The sequence below is a fragment of the Phoenix dactylifera genome, chromosome 13 (genome assembly GCF_009389715.1).
Source record: "Phoenix dactylifera cultivar Barhee BC4 chromosome 13, palm_55x_up_171113_PBpolish2nd_filt_p, whole genome shotgun sequence".
Taxonomy (NCBI): Eukaryota; Viridiplantae; Streptophyta; class Magnoliopsida; order Arecales; family Arecaceae; genus Phoenix; species Phoenix dactylifera.
Genome location: NC_052404.1, coordinates 466,715 through 478,681, shown reverse-complemented (window position 1 = coordinate 478,681; position 11,967 = coordinate 466,715). Strand labels below are relative to the sequence as shown.

General features: G+C 39.6%; 1 protein-coding gene and 1 long non-coding RNA gene across 2 annotated transcripts; both read right to left on the bottom strand.

Annotated features, from left to right (window-relative positions):
- Window positions 1–6,815: 6,815 nt before the first annotated feature.
- On the bottom strand, window positions 6,816–7,762 carry LOC120112831. Its single transcript, XR_005514453.1, has 2 exons — window positions 7,583–7,762; window positions 6,816–7,228 (listed from the first exon to the last, which is right to left on the bottom strand). It is a non-coding gene; the product is annotated as an uncharacterized LOC120112831 (long non-coding RNA).
- Window positions 7,763–7,895: 133 nt separating this feature from the next.
- On the bottom strand, window positions 7,896–11,202 carry LOC103699689 (putative disease resistance protein RGA3). The gene is made up of 2 exons (XM_039133142.1): window positions 8,130–11,202; window positions 7,896–8,046 (listed from the first exon to the last, which is right to left on the bottom strand). Exons 1-2 carry the CDS (start codon window positions 11,117–11,119, stop codon window positions 7,896–7,898), a joined length of 3,141 nt encoding a protein of 1,046 aa, XP_038989070.1. The 5' UTR covers window positions 11,120–11,202.
- Between the last annotated feature and the right edge of the window lie 765 nt (window positions 11,203–11,967).

Below are 11,967 nucleotides of genomic sequence, written 5' to 3'. Positions count from 1 at the left end.
ACGATATGGTACCCTCGATATGGGGCTGTATGCACCGGCACGAAAAACTTTAGTTATAACAATAAATCTGTGGCAAGGTACATAGCTGCAACTTGCAATTAGTGGACTGAGATTGGCCTATTTCTTGCTTAGATTAGTTTGAAGAGTTATGTGGGCCTATGTAAGCCCTAATTGTTCATATCAGGTTGGCATCAAGAAACCAAAGACGTAATGGTGTTCTAAGAGGAGGCTGAGGCATCAGCACTGCCGTCCTCAGAGAGATTTAGATGGAGTGCTTCTAGTATAATCTTGACATTGTATTTGATGCGTATGGGCACTGGTTTATACTAAGATTCATTCACAAATTGTTTGAGGGAATATAATTTTTGCAGGTTCATATGGACAATGGTTTTAGGTCCTATATATTATTGGCATCAGAACCTAGGTTCGCAATCTTGGAAATGGACCTTGTATCATTACAATGCTGATATACTGTTGATACATCTAAAATAGGAGTCGGTTCGGCGTACCTATACTTGGTTTGCCCCCAATATTGAGTCTTAGTTCGATACTTTTAGGCATGGTACTGCTATTATGGGATTGTATGCGTTGATGCGATGAACCTTCATTAGAACCATAAATTTATGACAAGGTACCTAGCTACAACTTGTAAGTGGATTGAGATTGACCTCTGTCTCTGAAGAGTTATGTCGGCCTATTTAAGCTGTAACTGTTCATATCAGTCTTGGATTAAAAATCAAAGCATAAAACATAGTTGTATACAAGGCCAGAATATGTTTGATACAATATCTAATAGACTTGCTTGGTTTTGCTGTCACCGAAACTTTACTGATCCTAACAACAGAATTGTTAGCGACACGAATATGATGATTACATGTACAGTTTGACAAAAATGGTGTGATAATTTAAAATGTACCTAGTGGATTTTGCTAGGCAAGTTCACTGTACATGAATTTATGAATGGACTTGAATGATCAGGGGCAACATAAAAAATTTTGCTCCATCAACGTTTCATATAAAGGTCGATACTTTTTAATATATTTATGTGTGTATATTTATATACAATTCTTTGGAAAGGTCTCTATAATGAATATTTTTTTTTTGTTATATAAGAGAGTCAGTTTTTTTTGTTAAGTTCCGATGGCAAGGGTTTCTTGGTGTACAGCCATCATCATCAGCATCCTAGCTAGGACCCTTCACAGTGTTCAATGATGCAGATTCGCCAGAAGTAAGCTTTTCTCAAAAGCTTGGAGTTTAAACCAGATATGATAGCTTTCTTATCTTCCATCGAGGTCATAAATGCCTATTATATAGATATTCTTCTCCACTTTCCATTATTCTCTAGATATTCTTCTCTTTAACAAATATACCCGCCTGATTTTAGTTCTTGCTCTCTAAAAGAAGCTCCCATGTGCACTGCGCATGCTGTGTTCTTATCTAATAAAACCTGAGCCACCAACACAGCAGAATGTTTGTAGGTCTTTGGTTAACAATAATCTGTTATATCCGAATTTTTGGACTTCCGTTTGACAATCATTAGATCGATAATCCGATAGTTGCAATAAAAGCCAAAAAGATCTTACAGTTTCAGTGTGTATGAAGAGTGTTGACATGTAGTGGTGAAATGATTAGTGCATGCTGACTTACTATGGCTAGTAAATTGAGGTGTGGAGATCTGTCTAGTTTGCTACACAATGGGCTGTCATAGGGTTCCTTCTTGCTTTTTTTTTCTCGAGTTTCTTTTTACTTTTATCTGATTTTCCTTTGTTTTCCTAGGTGAAGATGAGCTACGTGAAGAGGAGAGAGATTAAATAATCAAAAAGATTGAAAGACTTTCACATCTATCGCAGGCAGCCGCTTAGTAAAAGTGTTTTGTATTTGGATGTTTTCCTGTTTTTTTCTTAACCATCATTAAGAAAAAATGGTTTGTTATGTTAAAATCACTACTTGTCCCAAAAACTTAAGCTGATAGAATGAGGTAGATTTATTTATATATTTTATATTTTCATACACTCCTACTCACATGTGGGGCGGACTTTCCTTTTAATGGGTGAGCCCTGTGACATCACCACTTTTTCCAAAAGCTTAAAAGAAAAGTGGTGATTTCAACATGGTATCAGAGCAGAGGTCCTGAGTTCGAACTCTATTTTTGCACTCTTTAACCCCATTATTAAAAAATTTTACATGTTGGGCTCACCCATTAAAAAAAAAGTGGAAGTCCGGCCTACATGTGAGCAAAAGTGTAAGAAAATATAAAATATATAAATAAATCTAGGGGAGCTCACTCACAACACTACTGTAACATGATCTCTAAAGCCTCCCTTGATAACCCTTTCACTGTTTTCGTCCGCTGCTAGGTCTCTATCGTCACTCGAACGCCACCCTTCGAAACAATGCTGACGCCCTTGAAAAGCCCTTCCATGATGCCTGTGCTAAGCCCTTCAGTCTGCCCATCTTCACGATGGGCCCCCTCTTCATCGTCGGCCCAAAGCCTCTCTTTGGCCACGGCATAATGGATGGAGGCGTCGCTGACGCGATAGCCGGATATCGAGTGTGGCTAGATTGGCACTTGTCGGGGTTGGTGCTGTACATATCCGGATAGTTGAAATGGCTATCGGTCGGGGAGGCAATGGGGGAGGCTGCGACGGAGGCATTTGTGAGGGAGGTTGACGGAGAGGGCGAGCGAGGGAGGGAGATATCGCGGAGGGCGAGAAAGGTCGTGGCAATTCCAAAGTTCGCAGGGTCAAGGGGGCATCGCTGAAGGCGCTGGATACATTAAAATGCTAAGGTTGCTGAGGGTGCTGGATATGGCTATGTGTACTATTGGCCTAGTGTACCGCTGATCTGCTACACTAGGTTTAGAATATAATTAGGGGTTGAAGAAGTGGTAGATCTGGATCTAGAATTTTTTGAGTTTTTAATTTGATTTACTAGGTAGAAAATATTATTTTAATCCTTAATTCGCCATATCACAAATTTAAAATTGACGTGCGGTCACGTGACTCTAGAGGACAGACGACATTGAGCTTCGTTTGCATGATTTTTTGATTTTGTGTGATTTCTCAACCTTTTTCTTCTCTTTCTACGAACCAAACTAACCGGAAAGGGCTGCTGCAATGACCCTATTGCAAAGAATCAGTCTTTCTTCCTACCCCGGGATTCATAATAGTGATGATTAACAAAAAAATTCTAGTATTTTTTATTTTATGGAGAAAGTAGAATCAAGAGCATGATAATGTCATTAAGGGGCACTAACTGTTATTTTAGCTCTTATATTGCAGCCATAATTAACAATGAAACAGTAGAAGTCTTAAACAATAGGAGTCCCACATGAGGGGCTCTCTTTTGTATACCAGTATTATATAACTTTAACTACTAAAAAACAACAAAGGAAAAGGTAAAGCCTTCCGGGAAAAATTCGCTTGTTGTGATCCATGTTGATTTCAAATTATTTAAAGTTAAAAATTAAATTTAGCAATCAAACATGATATTGCAATAATATTACAATGCAAAGTTTTTAATGTTATTGCATTTAAAGTATTCCATTCTCATATACATTTTCATATTACAATGATCCAGAATGGTTTCACATCCTAGCTTTTTGTTTCTTTTATGTTCATCTCAAGAATTTGAGCTACCTCCTTCCTTCTTTCTTTGTAGACTAGAAACTATTGGTCAGAAATATGGCGTTACAGGTTACTCAGACCTTTTAGGTCACTCAACGTAATTTCAAGTTATCATCAAGCATAGACATTGGTTAAATAATGATCAAGCAGAAGTGCATTGCTTGTGTGAGCAGTGCAAAGCTGAGGTTCCAAAATTAGCTTCTCTTACAGTGTTGTAGGCATTAACGCATCAAGCTAAGAAAGTATTTATTTTATCTTTTATTGGTTGCTATTTGGTTTTTTGAGTTGGGTATGTTATAAAGGATCATATGACCCTTGGATTACCTTAGCATAAAAGACTACTAGTTATGATGTTAGGATTTTTTTTAATGAAAAAAGGGGATTGCATATGCTACTCGAAGGCCTCCACTATGTTTATGAGTTTTGTTTTTTAATATTTGCATGGCTAAATATTTTCATAAATTTTGAACTCCAGCAAGTATGCATTCGAGGATTTTAGGTACGGGTGGTATGGCACAAAGGAAATAGAGATGATCATATACTCCTTTGGTTTCCTCATCTCTTTTTATCTCTCTAAAAGGGAATGCTCCTTAAAAGATCAACCACCATATTGGTTGCAAGAAGATAAGGAGAGAGAGATGAGACGGAGTAAAGTGGGGGTTGTATTTTATAGAGAGAAGGATGCTGTGCAAATCAAGAATCAAGTAACAAGAGGGTAAAGGAAAGCAGGCGACTCCAGACTTCAGATACCAAGCCTCTCGTAATGGTTTTTATATACAATCCACTGCTATATAGTTTCTCCAGCATTATAATCCAAGGTCCAAGTTAATTTTGTAACCCATAAATTTAATTGAGTTTGTAATTTCTAAATATGTAGCACATTTTGCATGAAGAAAAATTACTGCTGTCCCAAAAACAACTTGTTTCTCTAGTGTTCTATTTTTGAGAGATGCCCTGATTAATGAATCTACAAAAGCCCTCAAATTGAATCTAAGTCCAGGAATTGTGGACATTCCCTCATTTCCATTCAGAAGCATCTTAATCTTAAGTTTCCTATTTATCAAAAAAATTTCATTATTGGCTCACTATTTATTGAACCATATGGATCAATCTTGCAATGATGGAATGTATATTCTATCCACTGAATCATATGAAAGTTCAGCCAACTACACATATGTAATGTATTGTATTTTGCACGTATGAATGGAAACGAGACGGAGGAATGAAAAACATTTTCGAGCAAGTTCGAATTTGCAACAAGAAGAAATGGAAATAAATTGACAAAACATTCCTGGAAAAAAAAATTGTATCACTTCCACTTATGGAGCAAGTTGTCATTGAAAATCTAAGGGTGGATTTCGACTTTTGGGTCTTTGAGTCTACCAGTCTGGATTCAGGTTTTGATTTAATACAACTGTGGCCGGGAGATTGGCTGGCTTTGATTTAATACAAGCTGGTCATTTTGTGTATGATTTTGAGCAACACTAGAACATGAGAAGATAGGCAAACCAGCTGGGATAATACCTAATGGCCATAATCCTACCCTCACAAACAATAAAACAGAAGGAAAAGAGGCTTCTACATCAATCCCCATGATAGGATCTACTCCCATTTCTCCCTCATCAGACCAATCTAATTAAACATATAGCCGTTTTAATACATCATATTATTTAACTTTATGATACATAACACATTACTGAATAAAATTAAGTTATTGAATTGAACTTGGTTATGATATGATAGATTATCTGAACTTAATACATGTGAGACATATAAATTTTGAGAAAAAATCAACTCCATTACATTTCAAAACAGACTCTTTACATGCTGAAAAATTGAATAAAGAAGGATGGTTCAAACCACTAATTAACGGGACTTGCAAGCGAATGAAGATTCCCCCTACATTGCCATAGATTTGGAACAAGAAATCTTCCAAGCTTCATTAAAAAGAGCCTCAAAAGCATTGCCGTTTCCAAACAAAAAGGCCAGTTAAGCAAAAATTAGAAGAAAACGTAGGGTGTGCATGAGAGAGAGAGAAGGTGGGGGTGCTGAATCGTTAAGGTAGCGATCATAGGCCACGAAGACGAGAGAATGTCATGCGCATGCTGAATGAGAAAGGAAGGATATCTTAGAAGAGGTGTAAGGACAAATATTTGCATTTTTGAGGTAGCAATTATGGATTACCATATCACATGTTAGCCATCATCCATTAGTTTACTTGCCTTGGTGAAGATATGGCTATGATACCAAGCATTTGATGTGTCTTCCCTACCATCAGAAAGGCGAGCTAACATAAAACGTCTATTATTATAATAATATATCTAATTTATAATGACAAATTATTTCATAGTGACTTAATTAATATTGTAATTATTGTTATAATAATTTAATAATATTTAATAATAATTTAATAATATCATTATTTTTTTATTATAATTATAAAAATAGTATGATAATTATTATAGTATGATAGCAGGCAGTTCATTGTTTCCAAGGAGGTAACTTTAGTAGATCATGCTCTAAGTTCTGAGCAGAGCGAGCTCACATAACATAAATAGAAATAGTATAATAAATAGAAATAGTGTATAGGAATTCAAAAAATTGCTGGATTTTTATGAAAATCAAATAGAAACAATTTTGGCAACTGTAACTTCAATTGCAGCATTTCTAATTGCAACCTATAATTGAATTACATGCAATAGAGGTGTAGGCACAAAAACAACCCCAAAAGAAAACAGAACATATAACAATAACTCTCTGGGATAGCGAAGCTACATATCCGGAAATATATAAAAGACACAAGAATGAGAGGAATTGTCATGCAATCTACCTTCTAGATTTTACCTCTAGGATCCTCTATCCAGTATCAGTGCCCAAGATCAGAAACAGAGGTGCCAATAACTAAGAATTCAGCTTCTCTTTTTCTTGAAGCTTACCACTTCACTGCTCAGGAAAAAACCAAAGAGTGGCAAGAAAACATTAATGCCTTCATGGCTGCCCTCTTCCAAGAAAATACTCTTTTTAACTCCGTTCTTTTTCCTCCTTCCAGATTAACCAGAGAAGTGCCGAAGCATGTGAGAAAACATCACTAGTAACATTTGCTCATAAAAGCAAACAAGAAAAAAAAAAAAAGGCTAGTGCCAGTAGTATGCTCAATCAAATAGCTTTTGGTACATGAAGCGGAGTGGATGCTGAAATAATTAATAAAGTACATCTCCATCTTTCAATTGTTTTTGGTACATGAAGCAGAAGTACCATCCAAAGTCTTCAAATACAATATCTTTATATCGAAGGACATCAAACAAAATAAGGTTCAGAGAAAACAATCAAAACAACATTAAATGCCAAATGACATCTTCTAAAAGGGAATTAAGCTTTTCTCTTCCTAGTGCCCCTTTAAATGCTTGACAACAGCAAAAGCAAATGTATCAAGAAGATTCACATGGAGACACTTGATCATTGAAGGCCTGGATATATTTAAAAATTTATCAAAGGATTTGTCGTTTCTCCTTATGCTGGAATGAATGCTGAAATGATCCAGAAGAAAGCTGCTTGTACCATGAACGCTCTTAATTCATCCTGAAGCTAAATTTGCTGCTCATCTAACATAGCAAGAGAAAAATAAAATGAGAAAATATGAATGAAAAATTCCAATGTGTATCCCTCCGGTTCCCACTTGACCTCCTATCCCCGAAAAATACTTGTGAGAATCAAAAATTGGTTCCTAATAGTTTATGTGAAAAGTGGTAATCAATGGCATTTCAGGAAGATGTCATTGATTACCTTTAGGAGCTGTTTTAGCGAGCATGGATAAACTGATTTAAAACTTGCCCCCAGATTCCCTCAGTAGGAACAAGAATGTGAGGGAACATAACTAATTGTACTCACTAATTTATATTTCATTTGAGAGAGAGAGAGAGAGAGAGAGAGAGAGAGAGAGAGAGATGGGATTATACCTCGAAAGGACTGGGATGACATTAAAATGTAGATGGTCTTCTAAAGCAAGAAAAGGAAGGAAGGAATGTGCTGAAGTTGCTCCTCTTAGATGATATTTTGGTATTGGGGATGCATGAGATGAGGTCCCAATACGGTCCTCCTCGCTTACACTTTCTCTCGAGGTCGGGGCACCCTTTAATCTCCAGATGTAGAAGGCCGGGGAGTCGTCGTTGTAGGCCTTCTGGGAGTGATGAAAGCCGAAGGCAATTGCTAATAGACAGAGACTGAAGGCCAGTGAGGCCCTGCATCCCTTCTGGCAGAGATGACAAATTTCTACATTGGAAGATGTGCAGAGACTCGAGTGCAGCGAGCTGTCCCAGCCCTTGTGGCAAAGATTCCAAGCCACGAAGCCCCATGATAGACACCTTCTTGAGTGCTGTTAGGTGCCCCAGATCTACTGGCAGAGAAGTCAGGTTTGGGCACCCTGAAATGAAAACCTTCTCAAGAGCAGTGGCATGTCGCAGGCCTTCCGTCAAGGAATTTATTTTGGGGCAGTAGCCAACATACAGTGATATGAGGGAAGCAGGTAACTTAGGCAATTCCAGCAGACCAGCACAATTTCTAATATCCAGCTCTTCCAGGTTTGGTAGGAGCTCTCCATCCCCTGATGATGACGAGGATAATGGCAAAGGTGACGGGCCAACAAACTTCTTGCAACCGCAGATATATATCTTCTTCAGTGAGTTCAAACCACGGAACTCCGTCTCCGGCCAGTAGACCAGATCATCACAATAATCTATGCTCAAAGCTAGGAGAGAAGTAAGGTTCTTCCAAAATGCCAAAGGTGGTGATGATTGCTGTGGTGGTGAAAAAATCCAATTGCAGGATTTAATCTCCAAATAATGCAGGGATGTGCTCAGCCCTTTCGTCTCCTTCTCCTCCTCCAGCAAGGGCGCCAGATCCTCCGATGCGGTAATAGCTAATTTTTCAAGAGATTTGAGATACCTGAAAGACATTTTCTTCTGATTGTCAAGAGGAGGCGACTCTGTACCATTGCTCATTTTATAGACATGAAGGCTAAGGGAAGAGAGTGTCGTCAGACTATAGATCAAGCCCAACTGCATATCAGTTCCTTTCATTTCTAAACTTTTGAGAGATGGTAGCTCTGGCATGGTCATCAAATTTGGGCAATCAATGATCTTAAGCTCAGCAAGGTTAGGGAAAACCAACAGGACCTCTGCAGTTCCTTCAAACTCTGACCACTTCTCCAAGCTCTGCATCGTATGCAACACCAATCTCTTCAGTGAGGGGAATGCTCGCACTGTGTCATTACCTGTATTGTCGTAGATGGTGCTGCCGCAAATGTGCTTGACGTTATGCATGTTAAACAAGTAGAGAAATTTAAGAGAAGGTAGCTGCCATAAAGACGGGAGACGTTGGCAGTCCGTGCAAAATCCCAGGTGGATTTCAACTACATTTTGCAGTAATAGAGAGTCCATCATCCACGTTGGAAAGCTGCCGCCCCCGTATCGCCATACTGTCAGCAACTTTAAGCCACCATGAGGTCTAAGAGCTGCCAACACCTCTTCAGCGTTTTCTGCTGACAAAACATCTTCTTCTTCGAAAGAATGATGGAAACTTCCTGCATAGCAGCCTGGAGGATCCCACTGAGTCATATCCCAGCATAATATTAATGAGCAAAGGTTATGTTTGGAACTAAGATTAGCTTCTTTAGCATCTGCTGCATCCCTCACATTCCTCAGGTTATACAGCTCTAGAAGGCCACTGAGATTTAAGCGATTCAACTCCCTTATACGCCTTCCATCATTATTGCCTACAATATATTTGGTCAATGTTCGCAGGCTGCTCAATTGCCCGATACCTGCTGGCAGCTGCGTCAGATTAGGACATCTGTCAATGTAGAGATGCCTTAGGCTAATCATATTTCTCATGTCTTCGGGCAGCTTACGTAGATACGGGCAGTTTGAGAGTTTGAGAGTTTGTAGATTGAAAAGTGTGCTGGTGCCATCTGGTAATGCTTCAATATCGGTACCAGAGAGGTCGAGGTATCTCAGATGTTCCAAATATGCAATTGCAATAGGCAGTTCTTTGATTTGACATAGTTTCAATGCTCTCAAGGACTTTGGCTTTGATGAGTCCGCAGGAATACTAACACAATATCCCAGGCCCAGGAGAGTGCGAATATTTGGATAATTATTCAAGGTCCTATGAATGTCCAAGTAGACAGATGCATACAGGTGACGGGTTTTCTTTGATATGTCTTTCCACCCGGCAGGGTCCTGTATGGTTAGGCATTCGTCCCCCATAATGGATCGTGCCAGATCGTGCATGAGGTCATGCATCTTGCATGTTGTGTTATAATAAGGTCCAACTTCCTTGATATCCTGAAAGAAAGATCTCCAAGCCAACTCATTAAAAATCTCATGCCCTTTGTCCTCCAACTCCTTTCTTCCATCGGATGGAACGAATCCGTTGGCCATCCATAGTTGAATCAACCGGTCCTTTGTTATCTCATAATCCTTGGGAAATATGGCACAAAAAGCAAAGCATTGTTTTAAATGGGAAGGCAATTGACTGTAGCTCAACCTTAGTGCTGCTAAGATCCTATCTTCACCGTCCTGCATATCCCAAATGTCGCTTTCCCTCACGGACAACCATTCCCTTTCCTGGCTCTTGGACTGCATTAAGCCCCCCAGTGTCTTCACTGCCAGAGGCAACCGACCACATTTCTGGACAATTTCCTTGCCGATGTCTACGAGATTTTTAGGCTCTTCTGCTCTCCCTTCAAATGCTTTCTTCCTAAACAATGCCCAAGAATCATCCTCAGTCAAACACTCTGGGCGATAAGGGCCGAGGGTACCCATTATCGACGATGCCTGCTCACTTCGTGTAGTCACAACAATCCTACTCCCTTCTCCACCAGTTGCTAGTAAAGTTTTTAGCCCATCCCACTTTGCCTGATCCTCGTTCCAAATATCATCTAATACAAGCAAGTACCTCTTCCCACTTACAACTTCTCGAAGGCGGCGTTGTAACAACTCCATGTCTGATAGCTCGCACTCAGCCCCTGGGTCTGAAGCTATTACTGCTTTAGCAAGTTTTGCAACATCGAACTCATCCGACACACAGACCCATATTCTTGGCTGGAAATGTTTCTCCACCCTCTGATCTTTGTAAATCAATTGGGCCAGTGTGGTCTTACCCAACCCCCCCATCCCAACTATGGGAAGGACTGCAACATTCTGGTTGTTATCATGATCAAGTAACAACTTCAGTATTGTTTCTTTATCTTCCTCCCTACCAATGACCTCTGACTCAACAACAAAGGAGTGGGTTTGTGGCCTGCCCCTCTTTTGTGGTTGGGTTTTGACGGTGAAACCAAATTTATGTCCCTCGTCTACTAGTTTCTCTATTTTTTCAACAATAGCATTCAACTTTCGCCCCATCTTAAAACGAAACCAACCTGGATTATGAAAAGAAAAGAAGCTGCGCACCTTTTTTGTCATATCGATCTGAATCTCTGCCTTCCGCCGCATTGCTTCCACATTGAACTCATCCAGTATGTCGTCTGCTTCGTAGGCTGCATTCTTCAGTGATGCCAACCAGCTCTTCACACCTGCTTCCTTGACTTGCCGCTCCTCTGCATCTCCAAGTCTGTCCAGAATTACCGACAGCATTCTTTCCAGCTTCTCTAGCTTCTCATCCATGCCCCACATCGCTCCAAACTGTTGGAGAACCTGGTCGGTTGCCTTCTTGATCACCACCGGTACCAAGGTTGAGAGAAGCACCTCAGCCATTACTCTCCGATTGATTTGGGAACAAGAGTTGATGGATCTGTAGGTAAGAAAGTGACTCGGTGGAAATGCTCTCCCTCTTCCTTCGAGATCTGTAGGTGCTCTAGAAGCTTGTTTTATTTTTTTCCCACCCCTGATTGATGTAAACAGAGGTTACCCAATGCTGGCCCAACCGTTAGTTTAATCAAGTGCTCAGCACTAGAATATTGCAACCACCCGTAATTTCAGCTGACCTGTTTGTTTTATCGAGACATTACCCTCGTTGAGTGCTGAGCATTCGACTCACACAATTTTCTTCCGCAACTTGTCAGTTAATTTTTCAAGTTCAGATCAACCCCCTCCTTGAGTTTGCTGCACTCAGAGCATGTGAACAGCATCCGTCATTGTGCTAGTCAATGAGCTGGTCAGATTCTTGGCCTAAAATAATCACCACATACAGATAAACCAATGTTAAATAACTGTCACCTGCCATTGGTTGTAGCACATCGCACGTTCGGAGAGCTTGTGCACTCTCTTATTTAATTTTTTTCGTACGAAGCAGTGTTTAAATCAATGTCTGTTTTCGTTCCCTCAGCTTTTGGATGGACTCT

What these genes read in the sequence shown, in the direction of transcription:
- LOC103699689 (XM_039133142.1), bottom strand. Translation starts at nt 11,119, where the DNA reads ATGCGGCGGAAGGCAGAGATTCAGATCGATATGACAAAAAAGGTGCGC. An exon ending in CCTGCTTCCCTCATATCACT is followed by an intron (nt 8,047 to 8,129) that starts GTATGTTGGCTA and finishes TTTTCATTTCAG; the next exon opens with GGTGCCCAAACCTGACTTCT.